Below are 20,940 nucleotides of genomic sequence, written 5' to 3'. Positions count from 1 at the left end.
TGTGTGACTTAGCATGAAAATCTAATAACTATATGGCAAGAACTGCATGAGATGTTTTTGTGCTACTATCATAACTGCCTAAGTATTCACATGCAGAACATCCTGTAAGAAACCTGTATGGTAGTGGATAGCCTATCTTCACACAGGCATAAAATGAGTAATATTAAATATCAAATCAATAATGTGTTAGTTTTCTCAGTTTTATAATTTTGGTTTCAAAGAATTACATTACCTTATAGTATGCCCCCCCCTCTAGTAACTGAAAACTCTGTATCAGCTTATCATCACACATAAGTGGTTTTTAAAAAAAAAAATGTAACAGGGGCGCCTGGGTGGCTCAATGGATTAAGCCGCTGCCTTCGGCTCAGGTCATGATCTCAGGGTCCTGGGATCGAGCCCCGCATCGGGCTCTCTGCTCTGCAGGGAGCCTGCTTCCCTTCCTCTCTCTCTGCCTGCCTCTCTGCCTACTTGTGATCTCTCTCTCTGTCGAGTGAATAAATAAAATCTTTAAAAAAAAAAAAAAAAGTAACACTGTTTCCAACAATGTATTATGAATATGAATGTAATACTATATGCCATTAAAATGTTATAATGATTCATTCATTAATGCATGGGCTATGCTACTGATGAGCAATCATATTATTGCTTCTTCGTTATCAATGCATGAATCCTTATACCTGTAAATATATATGAATTTTCTTTTTCAAACTATCTTTTCATTTTTGGTATCTAGCATTAGTTACATGTATAACAACTACAGTGTTTTGTATTATTTAGGAAAATATTGATACAGATACAAATAGTTCATCTTGTACACAGATGATATAAACTTATGGTATTGACAAATACAGTACAGTATTGTATTTTCTGTTGTGATTTTCTTAATGTTTTTTCTCTAGCTAACTTTACTGTAAAAGTATAGTACATAATATATATAACATATAAGATATGCATTAATCAACTGTTTATGTTATCTGTAAGGATTCCCAATCAATAGCAGGCTATTAGTAGTTAAGTTTTCGAAGAGTCAAAAGATTCATACGCATTTGATTGCATAGCAGACTGGCATCCCTAATTCCTGCACTGTTTAAAGGTCAACTATACTTCCTTTTTTAAAAAGATCCAATTTATACTACATGCTTAGGACACTAAAGATAATTAACAAATATCATGAATAAAATAATACTCTAATCTTTAATTTAGATTGAATTAATTCATTCTGAAAATGACATGTTTTGTCTCTACTCAAGTCAAACCAGATCACAAAGCAGTTAAGAACTGTAAGTGAACTATGCTTAGCAAGAAAATAAGAAAAAATTTCTTACACGGTATTTATATGACTATGCTACTAAAATGGGAACTACTCAATTTCTAGAGACATGCTATGGACTTTAAAATATTAAAATAAGTCTCAGTGGCCTGTAACAATAAAGTCTTACCTAGGTCCTATCATATAAAGCAACTGAATGATTGACTGTAAAATCAATTTTCTCTAGAACAAAGACAGAAACACTTCTGTAAGAATAGCAAAGATACCAAGACACTACACTACAACTTCTCTTTGGAAAACAGTATATTTTTTAACACCAATTTCAATTCTTTTATATAGAATACTGAATGCCTAGGGATAACATATTTAAAAACTAGTAATTAAAAACTAGTAATTCTCTGGAAAATACAAGAAGATCAGCATCAAGTGAAGAGGTAACCTATTACATTTTCTTTTTGAAGCTTTTTTTTTTTTAAGTTGGAAGCAAAGATGCATACAATATCAAGTCTTCCACAATATGTTATATATCTATAACTGCACTTAGAAGAATAACAACAAATCTTACTGAAGTTTTTAAATGACAACTGTAAGCCAGAAGAAAGTAAAAATAACAAAACAGATTTACTTTTACATAAAAAAGCTGAATATGACACAAATCATAAATATAAACTGCAGTGTTTCTCAAAATGCAGGTTATCAGTGGATTGAGAATCAACTGTTTCACAAAAAAAAAAACCAACAAACCCCAGAACAAAACAAAATATCAAAGCATATTTACCCTTGTATGCCAGAAGATGCACATATCTCACATTTCAACACCTCTGAAATGTTAACAAGAACAAAGTACTTCTGCACGAAGTTCAGAACAGTGGCCCTCAACTGACCCAATTCTACTATCAGTAGAAATCAATGTATGACTGAATTAAATACAAATAAATCTAGAGAACACCTCTTTTCCTTAACCCTTACAGGTAATCAGTTTGTAAAACTATTTAGTCTATTTTGTAAATACTAACTGAATTAGATCTCTCCTCTCCACGCCCACCATCACAGATCACATCTTTGACTGGACTGCTGCAAGAATCTCCCTCTGAAGTAACTCCACCCAAGCCATCCTCAACCCCTACTACCAGTTACATTTTGACAATCAAATATATTTACATCATTCTCCTGTTTGTATAAATTTATAGATTCCTTCCTGCATTTTAAATAAAACTCAAACTACTTAAATTTGCCAAAGTTCTTCACCAATTGACAGCCCACCTTCTATTTCCTCCAACTCCAGCCTCACCCATTCCAGGTCCCCTATAAACACTCTCCAGACATACATACCTAATCACTGCCTCCCACAGATTAGGTCCTTTAATGACTCCAAATTCTTTTCCTTCTCTAACTTCTTTAAAGGTCACAGTTCAGAATTAACTTGCTCTAAATGTCTTCTTTGTGCTCTCCCAATATATCATTAAAAATTCCAGTAACAGCATTTTCTAAACTATATTAACCCCTTTGTGTATGACTTTCTTCTTCACCACATTAAGAACAGTAAAAGACAACCTTTTTTTTTTTTTCTTTTTAAGTCTCTAGCACAGAACTGCAGAGTCAGGCAGGGTCTCAATAAATGCAGTCATTATTGCCACTACTAGCCAATAAAAGTTCATGGTATAAAATTAAAATTCTGGAAATCTTATAATTAGATGTAAAAAATATTTTTCCTGGGATGCCTGGGTGGCTGAGTTGATTAACAACTGCCCTCAGCTCAGGTAATGATCCCAGGGTCCTGGGATCAAGTCCTACATTGGGCTCCCTGCTCAGCAGGGCATCTGCTTCGCCCTCTGTCTGCTGCTCTCCCTGCTTGTGTGCTCTCGCTCTCTCTCTCTCTGACAAATGAAATCTTTAAGAAAAAAATACACACAGACACACATATATTTCCTCTCAGAATTAGGATTAAACAGGGTTGGTGGGGGGAGTCTGTTTAATTTAAAATCCAAGAGATTTTTAACTATGCCTTGAGCCAGTCTGCAATTAAGTACCTATTTAAAGATAAGTAAATACTTTCCAAAGCAGCTAAAAAATAATTATTATAAATGGTTTGGGGGGATGATGGCCAAAATTCCTAATAAATATGAGAAAACAATCTCCTATAGGAACAAAAAACAGAAAAAGTTACAAAAAATTAAAAGGAACATAAAAACATAAAAAAGCATTCACATTATTAGTAACCACACACACAGAGAAGAGAGAGAGAAAATCTCAACCTACACTGGAGATTATCTAGCTAAAATGAAAGAAACAATACTGCAATATTTGTTCCTCACTGCCATCATCCAGTCCATTTCAGTACTGATTATTTCTAGGGTAAGTGAATCTCATTGTCTTGGTTTTTTATTCTTTTATTATAGAATTACTAATATTCCTTAATGGTAAAGAATGGACCGTGAAACCAAAGCTGCCTGGACACAAGCTCTATCCAACCTCTTATTAGCAGTGAGCCCTGGAGTAAATCACTTATCTAAACTGTAGCTCATAAATAAAATCTTTTAAAAAGGGGGGGGGAGGTGACTGGGTGACTCAGTGGGTTAAGCCTCTGCCTTCGGCTCAGGTCATGGTCTCAGGGTCCTGGGATCGAGCCCCACATCTGGCTCTCTGCTCAGCAGGGAGCCTGCTTCCCCCTCTCTCTCTGCCTGCCTCTCTGCCTACTTGTGATCTCTCTCTCTGTGTCAAATAAATAAAATCTTTAAAAATAAATCAATAAATAAGCTGTAGCTCAATTTCTTCACACGTAAAAAGAGAGAACAAATTAGAGTACCTATCTTATAGCGTTGTGATAATTAAATGAATATGAAGAGATTTATTATTAAATTCAAATTCAATTAACATATAATGTATTATTGGGTTCAGAGAGGTAGAAGTCAGTAATTCATCAGTCTTACTTAATACCCAGTCCTCATTACATCACATACCCTGCTTAACATGTCACCCAGTTACCCATCCCCCCCCACCTCCCACTCCTCCAGCAACCCTCAATTTGTTTCCTATGACTAAGGGTCTCTTATGGTTTGTCTCCCTCTCCGATTTTATCTTGTTTTATTTTTTTCCTCTCATACCCTATGATCCTCTATTTTGCGTCTTAGATTCCACATGAGTGAGATCATTTAATTATCTTTCTCTGACTGACTTATTTCACTTAGCATAATACCCTCTAATTCCAACCATATCACTGCAATGGTAAGAGTTCATTTTTTGATGGCTGAGTAGTGTTACACTGTATGTGTATGTATATGTGTGTGTGTGTACGTATATATGTGTGTATATGTGTATGTATATATATGCATATATATGGTGTATATATGTGTATGTACATATGTATATATACATACATACATATATGATATATATATACCACATCTTCTTTATCCATTATCTGTCAATGGATATCTGCACTCCTTCCATCTTGCTATTGTGGACATTGCTACTATAAACACTGGAGTACAGGTGCCCCTTCGAATGATTACATCTGTATCTTTGGGGTAAATACTCAGTAGGGCACTGGGTCATAGGATAGCTCTATTTTCAACTTTTTGAGGAACCTCCATACTGTTTTCCAGAGTGGCTGCACCAGCCTGCATTCCCACCAACAGTGTAGGAGGGTCCCCCTTTCTCCACATCCTCACTAACATCTGTCATTTTCTGACTTGTTAATTTTAGCCATTCTGACTGGTACGAGGTAGTATTTCATTGTGGTTTTGATTTGTATTTCTCTGGTGCTGAGTGATGTTGAGCATTTTTTTATGTGTCTGTTGGCCATTTGGATATCTTCTTTGTAGAAATGTCTGGTCAAGTCTTCTGCCCATTTCTTGATCAGATTATCTATTCCTTAGGTGTTGAGTTTTATAAGTTCTTTATAGATTCTACAAACTAGCCCTTTATCTGATAAGACCTTTGTTAAGTATCTTCTCCCATTCTGTTGATTGCCTTTTGATTTTGCGGACTATTTCCTTTCCTTTCCTGTGCAAAAGCTTTCTATCTTGATGAAGTCTCAATAGTTCCTTTTTGCCTTTGTTCCCTTTGTCTTTAGAGACCTGTCTAGCAAGAAGTGGCCGTGGCCAAGGTCACAGAGGTTGCCGCTTGTGTTCTCCTCTAGGATTTTGATGGATTCCTGTCTCACATTAGGTCTGTCATCCATTTTGAGTCTATTTTTGTATATGGTTTAAGAAAATGGTCCAGTTTCATTTTTCTGCATGTGGCTGCCCAATATACTCAGCACCATCTATTGAAGAGACTGTCTTTTTTCCATTGGATATTCTTTCCTGATTTGTTGAAGATTAGTTGACCATAGAGTTGAGGGTCCATTTCTCGGCTCTCTATTCTGTTGCATTAATCTCTGCATCTGTTTTGGTGCCAGTACCATACTGTCTTGATGATTACAGCTTTGTGATAGAGCTTGAAGTCTGGAATTGTGATGCCAACTTTTCCTTCCATTTCTATTTTTTTGGAACAGTTTCAGGAGAACAGATATTAATTCTTCTTTAAATGTTTGGTAGAATTCTCCTGGGAAGCCGTCTGGCGCAGAGCACTTTTTGTTGGGAGATTTTTGATGACTGCTTCAATCTCCTTACTGGTTATGTGTCTTTTCAGGTTTTCTATTTCTTCCTGGTTCAGTTTTGGTAGTTTATATGTCTCTAGGAATGTATCCACTTCTTCAAGACTGACTAATTTGTTGGCACATAGTTGCTCATAATATGTTCTTACAATTGTATTTCCTTGGCGTTGGTTGTAATCTCTCCTCCTTCATTTATGATTTTATCTATTTGGTATCTATATCTTTCCTTTTGGTTAGTCTGGCCCAAGGTTTGTCGATCTTATTATTCTTTCAAAGAACCAGCTCCTAGTTTCATTGATCTCTTCTACTGTTCTTTTGGTTTCTGTTTCATTGATTTCTGCTCTATCTTTATTTTTCTCTTCTCCTGCTGGGAAGAGGAGGCTGTATTTTCTGTTCTTTCTCCAGCTCCTTTAGGTGTAAGGTTAGGTTGTATATCTGAGACCTTTCTTATTTCTTGAGAAAGGCTTGTATTGCTATACACTTTCCTCTTAGGACCACTTTGCTGCATTCCAAAGGTTTTGAACAGTTGTGCTTTCATTGTGTTTCCATGAATTTTTAAAAATCTTTTATTTGTTGGTTGACCCATTCATTCTTTAGTATGATGCTCTTTAGTTTCCATATATTTGAGTTCTTTCCAAATTTCCTCTTCTGATTGAGTTCCAGGTTTCAAAGCACTGCATTCTGAAAATATGCAGGGAATGATACAAATCTTTTTGTTGTCAGTTGAGACATGATTTGTGACCCAATATGTTATCTATTCTAGAGACTGTTCCATGTCCACTCAAGAAGAATGCATTTTCTGTTGCTTTAGGATGGAGTGTTCTGAATGTATCTGTAAAGTCCATGTGGTCCAGTGTGTCATTCAAAGCTGTTTCCTTGTTGAGCCTCTGCTTAGATGATCCATCCATTCAGTGAGGGGGGTTGCTAAAGTCCCCTATAATTATTGTATTATTATCAATGTGTTTCTTTAGTTTTCTTATTAATTTGCTTATATAACTGGCTTCTCCCATGTTAGGAGCATAAATATTTACAACTGTTAGATCTTCTTGTTGGATAGACCCTTTAGTTATGATATAATGTCCTTCCTCATCTCTTATTACAGTCGTTGGTTTTAAAATCTAATTTGTGGGGCGCCTGGGTGGCCCAGTGGGTTAATCCATTGCCTTCGGCTCAGGTTGTGATCCCAGGGTCCTGGGATCGAGTCCCGCATCAGGCTCTCTGCTTTGGCGAGGAGTCTGCTTCCCCCTCTCTCTCTCTGCCTGCCTCTCTGCCTACTAGTGCTGTCAAAAAAAAAAAAAAAAATCTAATTTGTGGGGTGCCTGGGTGGCTCAGTAGGTTAAAGCCTCTGACTTCGGCCCAAGTCATGATCCAGGGTCCTGGGATCGAGCCCCGCATCGGGCCTCTGCTCGGCAGGGAGCCTGCTTCCCCCTCTCTCTCTGCCTACCTCTCTGCCTACTTGTGATCTCTCTCTGTCAAATAAATAAATAAAATCTTAAAAAATAAAATAAAATAAAACCTAATTTGTATGATATAAGGATTGCCACCCCAGCTTTATTTTCATGTCCACTAGCATGATGTATGGTCCCCCCCCCCTCAATTTTAAATCTGGAAGTGTCTTTGGGTTGAAAATGAGTCTCTTGCAGACAGCTTATCAATGGGCCTTACTTTTTGTGGGGGGGGAGGGTGGCCTTGCTTTTTTTATCCAATTTGATACCCTGTGTCTTTTGATTGGGGCACTTAGCCCATTTACATTCAGAGTAACTACTGAAAGATATGAATTTAGTGCCATTGTATTACCTATAAAGTCGGCATTTCTGTAAATTGTCTCTGTTCCTTTCTGGTCTATTTAACTTTTGGGCTCCCTCTTTGTTTAAAGGATCCTTTTTAATATTCCTTGTAGGGCTAGTTTGGTGATCACAAGTTCTTTTAGTTTCTGTTTGTCCTGGAAGCTTTTTACCTCTCCTTCTATTTTGAATGACAGCCTTCTATTTTGGTAAAGTATTCTAGGCTACAAATGTTTCTCATTTAGTAGCTGAATATATCATGCCAGTCCTTTCTGGCCTGCCAGGTCTCTGTGGATAGGTCTGCTCCAAGTCTAATGTTTCTACCCTTGGACCTTTTGTCCCAACAACAACCACAGAGAAATATACACTAAAGAAATCAGGAACACTAAAAAAAATAAATAAATAAATTTTAAAAAATCAGGTAAGACCCAAAACTGGGGGAAAAAAAAATTTTTTTAAGAAGAAAGAATGTGAAAAAAAAAGAAGAAGAAGAAGAAAGAATGTAATCAGACAGGGAGCTAGAACAGATCAATACACTGCATCCTGTGTGTATTTGGTCTCTTTGTCAGAAAACTAGATCCCAAAACTGTAAAGAAAGAAGAAGTTATATATGTAAAAAATCAAATACAATGAAAGGACAGAATATAGCTGTACAAATGAAAATTAAAAGGGAAAAAGTGGGGGGAAGGAATATGAACAGACAAGTGAACAGAACAGAGCAACACACTATATTCTGAGTGTATTTTGATTGGTTTGTTACAAGACACTATATCTCAAAATTGTAATATATAGATGTATGTATGTATATGTGTATATATATACATGTATACACACAAAAAAATACACTGAAATAATGTAACTGTAAAGATAAAAATTTTTTAAAAAGACTTTAACAGAACGGAAGAAAAAGACAGACAGACAGAGAGAGAAAGACAATATGATCAGACAGGTGAAGAGAATAGAGCCATACACTAGATTCTGATGTACTTTGGTCTGTTAGAAGAAACTGCATCCCAAAATGGTAAAGAAAGAAATATATAAATACAAAAATAAAATTAAATACAATGAAAGGTTAGAATGTAACTGTAAAACTGAAAATAAAAAAAGATTTTTTAAAAAGTTGAGAAGAAATTGGTTGAAAAGGAAAGAGAAAAAAAATTAAAAGACTTAAGAATTTTGGGGAAAAAAACATGAATTCTGTATGCCATATGCCCCTAGTATTGGAGTTCTGCAGTTCTCACTGATTGGTAAAGTTGGTCTTGCCTGGATGTTCTTGCTGATCTTCTGGGGGAGGGGCCTGTTACCCTGATTCTCAGGTGTCTTTGACCTGAGCAGAATCGCACTGCCCTTGCCAAGGGAGCCAGGCTAAGTAATCTGCTCTGAATTGGATTGCTTTATGTGGCTTTTGTTGCCTGAAGGCTTTTCCTGCTGCTTTAGAAGATGAGATTGAAATGGTGGTTTCTCTGTCTCAAGCCTAGGAGCCAAGAGTTTGGGCCTGACTCTTTAGTGCACCCTTAGGGAAGAGCAGTCAATCACTCTGGTCCTCCCTGGTCTTGGTCCCACTCCATGCTCACCCAGCCTGTGACCAAGCATTTCCATCTCAGATAGGCACCCCCACTTTGAGTTTCTAAGACCCAGCAGACTCTTGCAGCTCTCACCTGTACCACTCCTTCCAGGGGTCTCCACCAGTTCTGCCAGTTCTGCCGCTTGTTGGGCCCCTGCTCAGAAAGCAGTTGCCCCACCAGGCCACAGTTCAGTTTATGGTAACACTGAGCTGAGAACCCACTCCTGGGCTCACTGATAGCAGCCAGCTTCCCCACTCCAATGCCTGGAAACTCTGACACATTCAGGTACCCCTCTGCCTTGTCTTCCTGTAACCCCAGGGACACTGAAACCACACTGTCTCACCTAGGATTCTGCCCTGCTTCACCACCTGAGCTCCTTTCAGGCAGGGATGTCCCTCACCGTAGCAGACTTCTAAAAGTTCTGATTTTGCGGGGCACCTGGGTGGCTCAGTTGGTTAAGTGTCTGCCTTCGGCTCAGGTCACAATCCCAGAGTCCTGGGATTGAGCCCTGCATCAGGCTCCCTGCTGGGTGGGGAGCCTGCTACTCCCTCTCCCGCTGCCTGCTGCTCTGCCTACTTGTGCTTTCTTTCAATCTCTGTCCAAAAAAAAAAGGATTCTTAAATAAATAAATAAAAGTAAAAGTTCTGATTTTTGCTTTCTGCTGCTGTATCACTTTCCCATACCCAGCTTACAGAGGCCCCCTCCCCTCACAGTGTCTTCCCATGTATCAGCTCAGATTCACTTCTCCATCCCTCCTACCTTACAGAAAGCAGTCACTTTTCTATTTGAAGAGTTGCAGCTATTCTTTTCTTAGACTCTGGTTGAGTTCACAGGTGTTTGGAATGATTTGATAGCTATCTAGCTGAATTCCTGAGAGCAGACAAAACTAAGGTCTCTTACTCCTCTGCCATCTTGGTGGAAAATCATGAAGAGATATACCTTTAAAAGTGCCAGGCATAAAGGGGCTCCTGGGTGGCACAGCTGGTTAAGTATCCCTAGCTCTTGGTTTCAGCTCAGGACCTGTGCATCGCAGGATCCATGCTCAGTGCAGACTCTGCTTGAGATTCTCTCTCCCTATCCCTCTGCCCCTCCCACTCATGCTCACTCTCTCTCTCAAATATAAATCTTTAATAAGTAAAAATTTCTAAAAGTGCCAGGCATAAAAACAAACACATAAATCAATGGAACAGAATAAAGGGCCCAGAAATAAACCCATGCATATATGGTGTATTAATTTACTACAAAGTAGTCAAGAATATACAATGGGAAAAGGATAGTCTCTTCAATAAATGGTGTTAGGAAAACTGGGCAGTCACATGCAAAAGAATGAAACTTCATACCCTATCTTAATACCATACACAAAAATCTTAATACCATACACAAAAATCAACTCAAAATGAATTAAAAGCTTGCACATAAGGCCTGAAACCATAAAACTCCTGGAAGAAAACAGAGGGTAAGCTCCTTGATATCAGTCTTGGCAATAATTTTTTTGGACTTGCCACCAAAAGCAAAGGCAACAAAAGCAAAAATAAACAAGCAGGACTGAATCAAACTAAAAAGCTTCTGTACAGCAAAGGAAACCATCAACAAAATGAAAAGGCAACCTATGGAATATAAAAAAGTATTTCCAAATCATGTACCTAATAAGTTTTTGTTTTTTAAAGTAGGCTCCACACCCACCAGAGCCCAACATGGGATTTGACCTCAAGACCTTGAAATGGAAACCTGAGCTGAGATCAAAGTTGGACACCTAACCGACTGAGCCACCCAGATTCCCCTGTGAAAAGGATTTAATATCCAAAATATGTAAGAAACTCATACAACTGAACAGTCATATATAAAATATATATATATGTACACACACTTATGTGTGTATGTGTATATATATATATATACACACACATACATATATATATGTATATAGACCTATATACATATATATAGCTCAGATTTTTAAATGGACAGAGGATCTGAATAGGTATTTTTCCAAAAAAGATATACAAATAGCCAAAATCTAAACCACGATGAGATACCACCTCACACCAGTTAGAATGACCATTATCAAAGAGCCACAAAATAACAAATACTGGCAAGGATGTGGAGAAAAGGAACTATTGGTGGGAATGTAAATAAAAACTGAATTTTAAATAATCAAAAACTATTAGTCTTTGCTTTCTAAACATAAAAAAAAGAGAAGTTCATTCATCAACTACTTTAAATAATTTTAGATACATTACCACTAAAGGTATAACACTATATTCTTCAGATAAGATTCTGAATTTCCTTATTTACAATTCTGTCATAACAAGGAAGACCTTTCATTGGTTTAGGTGGAGGTTAAGATTACTTCAATTAAGAACAATGATCAGATAAATAAGTAGTTTGCCTTTCACAGAAAAAGTATGAATTTGAACCAATAAATATTTGCCAAGTACTCATTATATATGTGTAAAATTTGCCAAGTACTCATTATATATGTGTAAAAAGGTAGAGTCCTATCTTCTGGTTACTTGAAATGCTGCATTCAGAAAAAGTACATTGGTAGCCATTTAGAAAGAGGGCCACATTTAATTTAATCTCTCATAACCCTCCTTTCTGTTTATAAACTAGTAAAAATGAGAGGTTTTTAATAAAACCACTGCAAATGTGGAGAAAGTATACCAAATGGTATTCCAGAGGTTCCCCTTTGTCTTTGAATATAACTATTTCAAAGTACCACTAGAAAAAATATTCTACATGGTAGCAAATTATGCCAAAACTTAGAAGGATCAACAGCACCTAGGAGAAAATAAAAATCCCAATCAAAAGTTTTCCTAAATAAAGAAGTAGTTAAGCCTAATAAATGCTACTTTTATTTATGTGACCATTAGCCTGCAAAGGAAACTAAGCTAATTATTTCTATTAGCCTTTTGTTTACTCATGCCTAAGTGCCACACATATTTAAATGCCAAAACTAAAACAAAACATTAGTTCTAGGGGGTGCTTGGGTGGCTCGGTCAGTTAAGCACCTGACTCTTATTCTCAGCTCAGATCTTGATATCAGGGTGATGAGTTCAAATTCTAACACATTTCAAAATAAAGTTTTGAGAAAATTAACTATCTCCCCAAAATTAAAGAACTTAATTTCTAGTCAAGCTTTTCAGTACATTATTCCTCAAATGGGATGCAATACTCAATACTACTGAGAAAGCTTCTCAAAAGCTTCTGCAATGTCATGGCAAGGCAATATATATTTCTTAGGGTCAATAAACACACATCTGCCTCTACAAGAGCAATATAACAACCTTGTAGAAAACTTTGAATTTTACATGATATATAGTCTAACCTTTCATCCCATTCTCTTCCAGAGGATAACTAAAAACTATAGTTCATCTCTAACTGAATTTTAGTACTGCAAAGTAGCATCAATAAAGTAATCAGATTTATTTACTAGACATCTACCATACAGAAAAGGCATGGAACAAAGCTCTTGATCTTAAACTCATTCTTTATAGTTTATAATCTAATCAATGACTTGAATTAATTTAGTACTATGTAATGAAATCTTAAAACCACTTATGATACCAGAAAATAAAAATAGAGGCAGAGTCACTATTTTGAGGCAGATTCTCAGGCCAAAGAATAAAATAAAACTAATACCAAAGTCTAGGTTCCCTGACTGAGAAAGTCTATTCTGATGGGAAAAACACTTATACCATTTTAGATGCCCTGGGCAAAGTCAAGGGTCAGCCACAGTTCAGTGTAAGGCATCCCAGGAGACACTTCCCCTAGTTTTAACACTGAGCATCCCAGGCAAACCTAGTTGGTCACCCTAACTTGAGAAGTAGTAAGAAGAAAGCAATTCAAACTTCTATTTAGGACATATGTATTAATCTCTATGCAATAAAGAGTTGAGTAGATTCAAGAATCTCCAATCCCCACCAGCTTTAAATTTTTAAGTCTCTCATTGAACCTGGCCAGTGACATTGATCCATTCTCTTCTGACTCATTTTACATGGCCCCTTAGAACCATAAGACTTTAGTGATTACTCCTTCCTTCAGCCTCCTTTCTCCTAGAACATCACACTCTGGTTTTACTCTGAACTCATTGGCTGTTCTGTTTCTTTGGATTGTTCCTCTTCCTCTACCTGACAGAAAACATTAAATGTCCCGGAGTTTGATCCTCTGCTGTCTTCTCTATACTCTCTGTGACCACCTATATACACCATTTACACTCATATCTCTAAAAATTCATACCTCCACCTCTCCCATCTCCCCAACGAGCTCCAGACTGAATATCAGACCTGAACTTCTAAAAAGCATCTCAAACTTCACATGGCCAAAACAGAACTCAATTCTACCTGCCTTCCTCACTCTTCCCTGCCTCAGGAAACGGCACTACCATCCACTATAATTATTGAAGCCGAACTAAGACATCATCTTTGATTTCTCTTTCCCTCCTTTTCCACCACCAAACCATCAGTAAATCCTGTCAGCTTTCTCAAGTATATTCCAAACGCATTCTTTTCTCTCCAAATCCGATTTTACCACTATGATCAAAGCCATCATCTGTCACCTAATTACTACAATACCCTATTAACTGGCTTCCATACTGCTCTTTTTTCCCACACTCCTCCACAATTTCTTCCCCTCACAAAACAGTCAGGAGTGATCTTAAACACCAAGAACAGAGAATGTCTACTTTGTTTCCCCAACACATAGAACAGTGTCAGCCTCATAGTAGACACTCCCTGGTGAATGAACGAACAGTCGTCTCTCCTCCCCTTTCATACCTATCTTCCCCCCACACAGAATAGAATCCAAACTTCTTACTATGCCTTATATCATCAGGCCTCCTTAACCTCACATCCCTGCTCTCTATGCTCCAGATTTACTGGCTCTTGATATTCCTCAAACTCCTCATTTTTACCGTAGAGATGTTTCTGTACCCTCCACCTGAACACTCCTGCCCTCATGCCTGGTTCCTTCTCATCATTCTGGCCTCAGCTCAAAATCACCTCCTCAGAAAGGCCTTCCCTGAACAGCCTATCCAAAGTAGATCTATCCATCTTCGGCCACCTCACCCAGTTTCCTTTTTTTCACAGTACTTACCAGGTAAATTCTCTTGTTGTTAGTTTACTTACGGACAGCTTCCTCCTCACTAGAATATAAACTCCCTCAGAGCTGGGACCTTATCTTTTTTGTTTAGTGATGTATCCCTAGAGACTAGTACAATACCTACTACATAATATTTATTGAAAGAATGACTCACAAACATTTACCAAGTACTTATTATGTGCCAACTGCTATGCTAGGTAACAACAATGGATTTTTTTAATTAAACAAAAACAGGAAGTGGAAATAAAATATTAGTATGAGGAGATATTTGATGTTCATTTTATGTTGACCATTCCTGCACTTAAAATGAAATATCTTCTATGATAAATTCTACTTTTCAAAATATTATTTTGGCAGTATAAAGTATGAATACCCTTAAAGTATTAATAATAATTAGTATCTCACTAAAGCTTTGGAAGTTATCTAGATGATGACAATATCCATTTTTAATGTACATTTTATAATTAGTTCCTACTAATTAAGCCATGATTCAATAAAATACTATCTAGGACTCTTCATGTCTTCAAAATACACATACAAACATTTCATCCAATCAGAAAAATCATGACTCTGTAAAACCTTTCTGTTCTCAACATACAGAAATATTCACAACATGACAATAGTGGTTGTCAACTCACCATTTATTGTCTGGCCTCAGATTAATTAACCAGCTTCATTCAAGCCAAGAAGTGATCAAATTCCAATTACTAATCAAGTTCATTTCACAAAAGTCATCACTAAAGTTGAGATTCACCCCTCACCTCCCAATGCCTATTATAACAGAACATGTCCAACTGAGTTTAGGTGAAAGAGTTATGTTTCATTGTTATCACAGTACTTTTAGATCCATCTAATTCAGAACCACAGCAGAAAACCTTAGTATCTGATGTAATCATACCAGTTACCACCACTATCATTATGACATCACTAAACACCTTATGGCAAAGCATCACCTAGGAAGAGGTAGATTTCAAGCTCAAGGCACTAAACAAATGACATTTCTTGGATCTTATGTTTTCTATAATGTCATATTTTAGCACACTTTAAAACTATCATATCCTACCCCAAAATGTTGTAAGGGTTGAATATACTAATATTTTTAAAGTATGATTTATAAAATGAATCAAATTCAGTATAACTAGGTATAAGTACTCAAAATATTACACTAGATTTTTAAGACATGAAGGAAATAGAGGCACTTGGGTGGCCCAGTCAGTTAAGCATCCTAATGCTTGATTTCGGCTCAGGTCATGGTCATCTCAGGGATGTGAGATCAAGCCCCATAAAGCCTTCTTAAGATTTCCTCTCTTCTCCTCCCTCTGCCCCTCCCTCTCTAAAAAACAAAACCAAAAACCTAAGGGAAATATACCCATCCTTCAACCAACTTTAAAACTATTGTACAGTTTAAATAGTAGGGTATTCTAAAATGTACTCAACCAAAAACATAAAAGACATACCACTTGTTCTATTTAACCAACTGAGCCACCCAGGCGTCCCCCACTTGTTCTATTTAAAATTAACTTTCTAACCCTACTTGTCAATAGAAAAAGAGGTGGGGGGGCAGGAGGCTTTTGTTTTTTCTCTGTATCGAAATATAATAACATATTAATCTTATTTACATTTATATACAGTTACTCTATAAAGCTCAAAAACGGTAGGTACCAAAACAAAATTAAATCCTAAAGAAAAGGTCAAAAGTTCAAGATTTTCCAACTCACACTTAAGTTATTACTATTTGTTTTTACTGCCATTACTTAAAAAAAGTTCCCTTCAGTATTTTCAGCTGATTCTATATTACCCTTCATTTTCTCCTTAGTCTAGTTACATATTTGCATAAACAAAACATATTTAGGATACCCATAATTAACCCACATATTGAATACTCATTTCAATACCAGCAATTATTTACTTACCCCTGGTCTTTGCATTGGCCCTCAGGACCAAAACGACTGCTGACAAATTCAATCAGAAGACAGCTCTTTGTTTTCAGGAAAGCCTTAAAATCACTCAACTTAGTCAAAAGATATACTGGACATTATTTCAAAAATATAAATTTTCTTCAAATTCTCAAAAAGGAAAAGAAATCCCTGCATAAATCAACTCAGAGGTCATTATCTTGACCTTCACCATCTACTCATTTGTAGAAGAAACTACACTTAAGTTTTTCATCTATGGTATAACTTCATAAAACTAACTAAAAAATAATTTTAAATACTTATTTGCTCATGGGCACCTGGGTGACCCAGTTAAGAGTCTGCCTTCAGTTTGGATCATGGTCCTGGGATTGAGCTGCACTGGGCTCTCTGCTCAGTGGAGATGCTGCTTTTCCCTCTCCTCCCCCTCATGCTCTTTCTCACTATCTCATCTCTCTCTCTCAAATAAATAAAATCTTTAAAAAATAAAAAACTTATTTGCTCAATAAAGAAGCATAACAAAAATTTTATCATTATTACTGTAAAAGTAATCCACTCTCAGCTTATAAGCTGAAAAAAAATTTTTTTTGGAAAGGCATGTCCTGACATACCAATGGTTTATCACTACCAAAAAAAAAAAAAAAATTAGATAAAATATATTCTTTGTAAAGATACCCTGTCCAAATTACTTCATCTTGGGCACTGCTTATAAAGTATCTCCTTCCACTATATTCTTTGCTACAGCGAAGGTCTAGAGGCTGCAATACAACCTCAAAATCCTTCCTTCAGTTACTTAACTTCTAAGCACTAGGATGTGTTTCTTCCTCATGGAAAACAATGGAAAAATGGATACAATGCCTGGGTGATATTACACCTCCAAACATATTATTACAAATCTATTTAAAAAGGTTAGGTTACAACGACATTACAGATGGCTTCTGACATGTACATATAAATTGAAACCACTCCATCCAACCCCTAGGGATAATGAACTGTCTTCTCACTTACTGGAGTGACTTTGATTGCAGAATTTCCAAATACTCAGTAAGCATCAGAAACCTCTTAGTTGCAGTCTACTCTTTTTCCGACAAGTAGTATACATCTTAGAGAAAATAATTCCTACTCACGTTTTTCTTACTAAATGCATGCCTATATTAAATTCAATTATTTATTAAAGTGTTGCAAGACCAGATTTAAGAGAATGATTTTAAATCTAACCCTGGATTTTAAAATTTATATATGTCTCCATCTAAAAGTACAGTATGATGACTACAGTTAACAATACTGTACTGTATGTTTGAAATTTGCTAAGTGGGTAGATGTTAAGTGTTTTTATCACACAAAAATATGGTTAACTCTATGAGGTGATGGGTATATTAACTAGCCTGATTGTGGAGATCATTTCATGATGCATTTATACAAGCTGTACACCTTAAATATACATACAATTTCTACTTGTCAATTACATCCCCGTAACTGGTAAAATTATATGCCTAAAAAAACACATCACAAATTTCTAGACTATCACAAAATTGTGTTATTTGAAATTTTAATAGCAACTGTGCCTGATATATTTCAAACAGCAGAAAATACTATCAGAAAAAAAAAAAATTCACACTTCCAAATACTGCTTCTCCTTTTTGCTTTGCGAATAGCTTTGAATGCACACAAAATGTCAGTTACAAGTGGAATTCAAACATTTTGTGGAACAAGGTTACCTAGAAGTTCTGGAAACATCTAAAATTGTAGGAAAAATTTTGCGTCTGTACTTAAGGCAATTTTTTCTGCATAAAAGGCCTACATAACTTTCAGCTTCCCGAAAAGGTTCAAGATCCAATTAAAGTGACTGGAGGAACCGTCAGTGTCAAATAACTTGTCACAGGCAATCCAAGCCTTACTTTTTTTTATCCTGAATGGCGGGGGGCGGGGGGGCGTTTATCCCAATTTGGTGGATCCTACACAACTTCTAAGCAGATGCAGGCATGAAATGGCAGTCCGATACAAACCGCTCCCTTCACACACCGAACGCGGCAATCTCCAAATTTTCTTGAAGGGGCCAGCGAGAAGCAAACGCATTAACACCCCCGCTGCTCAAAGATCGACTAGCTCATGCAGGACGTGTCTTCCTCTTACGCCAGAGGGCTGCGGGGAAGTGACCAGGTTTCACCGACGGGCAGAAGTCCCCTCCGGGATCACTCACGGGAGACCGCATCACCAGCAACCTCCTCCCGCCCCAAAACGCCCCAAGTAGAAGCTGCGGCCGTGAGCGCCGCAGACCCCGGCCTTCCCAGGCGCGCCCCGGGCCGCCGCCGCAGCACGGTCGCAGCGACCTTCTCGCTCAGGTCCCCCGTAAGCCCTGTTACCCGCGTTGACCACACAACCCAGGAGGGAAAGGGAAGAGGTCGGACAACAAAGCGCAACCCGAGGAGGCCCAGGCGAGCTTTAAGTTGGGGCGCGGGGGCTGCGGCCCGAGGAGGCGCTGGTTGGAGCCGAGCCGCGCGATGCGGGGCGGACGGGGCTGGGGACGCTGCCCGCCAGATGTCAGCCCGCGGGGCCGGGGTGTCTGCAGCCCGGAGGAAACCCGGCGGGCGTGCGCGTGGCGGCGTCGGGGAGGCGGCGGGAGGGAAGCCAGGCCTGAGAAGGGAGGGGAGCGGCACAGGAGTCCCGAGGCGCCTCGGTCGGCCGCAACCCCCACGGCAGCCGGGGACTGTCCCGTTACTTACCCGCCGGGAGACTGCGGGCTCCGCCGGGGCTGTCCCGGCCGCCGGCCTCCGGGGCCACGAAGCGCCCCCACATAGCGGGCGGGAGGGCCGGGGGCGCACGACTCCCCTCGTCCGTCCTCCCCCGCCTTTGCCTCCTGCTTCTTCGGCGGCGGAAACTTGTGCAGAGCCTGGCCGCGGCGACAGGAGCGGGAGGGCGGTGTGGTTAACGGCTGCTCAGCGACGGGCGGGGAGCGCAGGGGCCAGATTCGCCGCGGCTCCAGGGGCGGCGGCTGCCATGGCCGAGCCCGCTGGGCTGAGGCCCGGACCGGGGAAGCAGCGGCTCCGCGGTGACGGCGGCTGGGTTCCCGGCTGAGCCCAGGGTAGGCTCAGAACCTCCAGGCGAAGTTGCAGCTGCGTCTTCTCTCCGCCCCCTCCGCCGGCAGAGCCCGAGCCCGAGTCGGGGCCTGACGGGGGCGTGGCCTCGGGCGCTTACATAATGCGTGCGCGGCGCGGGGCGGGAACGGCGGACCCGTCCCAGCAGCATACCCTTTGCTCAGCCAGCGACTGAGGGGTCGCCTCCACGCACCAGCTGCATCCCTCCCTCCCCATCCTATCGCTCCGTCAGATGAGCAGAGAAGATGAAAAGAACTGGCCCCCAGGCTGTATCTTTCGGGACCGCCCTCCCTTGGGTAATCCCTCAGGGCCTCGGGGCACCTCTCTGAAAGAGCCGCGGAAGACCTGTCCCTGCTGCGTAACTGCTTGAGATAAAAGTCTAGCCCGGGAGGGATTGAGGGACTCCCGGTCTTACTTAGGATTGGGAGTAAAGTCATCATGCATTGCAGAAGCATCGTTGATAGATCACTTTGGGGGATAGAAAAGAAGTCGTGTTCCTGAATTCTCAAATTCAATGGCGGGGAGCGGGGGCGGGGCATGGGGAGCAGATAGCAAAATATCTCCTATAGAAGAACGTGCGCAGGAAAAAGCAGAAAAGAAGAAGACCAGAGGGTTCAGGGAGGGGCCGTAAATTTTAATCTAGGAGCCCAGTGATTCTGGTAAGTAACTAGGGAAGAAGGAGTCAAAATAGTACCAAAGTATGCAATGGGAGTAACTTCCTTACACCCTACACCATCAAGTTCCTCCTATGTTTGGTCACTTCCCACTCTTCACCTGAACCCAGAGTACAAGATTATGTATCTTGAGGAAGTACAAAAGAGTGCAGCATCCTCTCCTAAAATCTTTTCACTGGCAATATTAGGATCCTTCCAACATTTAGATACAAAAGGGTTCATTTAATAAATATTGGTGGAGCACTGTAGGAGGGTTTTACACCTGGTACATGAATAAGAGATAAACTAAAAAGCAAGTCTCTACCCTCAACAACACTTTGAGTCCAGTGATGCTTTTTCCTGTTTTAGAAGTTTGCTAACAGAGGCCTCGCATTTCTATTTAAATACTTTGGAGGTGCTTAAAGATTTTAGAGGTTAAAGTACATTTAGTTGTGTAGTCTATTACTTACCACATCTATGTTGTAATTTATCTGATTGCAGTTTTACGTTTAGTTTCCCACCGGTAGAGTCCCATTTATTTCTCCAAATCATGAGCAATTGGCCCAAGGGTCAGCTCTTCCTGAGGATAGAAAGTGATAGAAACATGAAAGGATGTGATGGGTTCCTTTTCCTGATTTAAATGTGCATTAGTTCATTTGAATAGTTATTCAAGTTTAAAAAACTTGAATAGTTGAGATTCAGAAAGAAACCTAAAAAATAACAATAAAAAATTCCAGAAAGAATTATCAGAACCTATATAGCTATATCAATGTATCCTTGTTTTCATGATTTATAGTTACCATAGTTTCATAACAGGTACAGTATTTATTAAACACCAAGATCTTTATACAGTTCTAAAAAATGTATGAATTATTACAGATATAGATCTTTTGTGAGTTTATATTTATTTGTTATTACAAATTATTATAATTATATTTATTTATTAAATAATTATATTTA

General features: G+C 38.8%; 1 protein-coding gene across 3 annotated transcripts in view; it reads right to left on the bottom strand.

Moving 5' to 3' along the window:
* The window catches only part of CEP85L (centrosomal protein 85 like), a 167,285-nt gene extending 146,725 nt beyond the window's left edge, over positions 1-20,560 (bottom strand). For 2 of the 3 annotated variants that reach the window (XM_046005488.1, XM_046005491.1), the window contains exon 1: positions 20,451-20,560. In XM_046005488.1, coding sequence (XP_045861444.1) covers positions 20,451-20,532 — 82 coding nt within the window. In that variant the 5' untranslated portion in view covers positions 20,533-20,560. Of the gene's footprint in view, positions 1-18,955; positions 19,359-20,450 lie in introns of those variants that run through there. The other variant, XM_046005489.1, reaches the window with a different exon arrangement.
* Between the last annotated feature and the right edge of the window lie 380 nt (positions 20,561-20,940).

The sequence above is a fragment of the Meles meles genome, chromosome 5 (assembly GCF_922984935.1).
Source record: "Meles meles chromosome 5, mMelMel3.1 paternal haplotype, whole genome shotgun sequence".
NCBI classification, from domain to species: domain Eukaryota; kingdom Metazoa; phylum Chordata; class Mammalia; order Carnivora; family Mustelidae; genus Meles; species Meles meles.
Note: the sequence above shows the minus strand (reverse complement) of the source record. Positions and strands in the feature narration are given on the sequence as shown.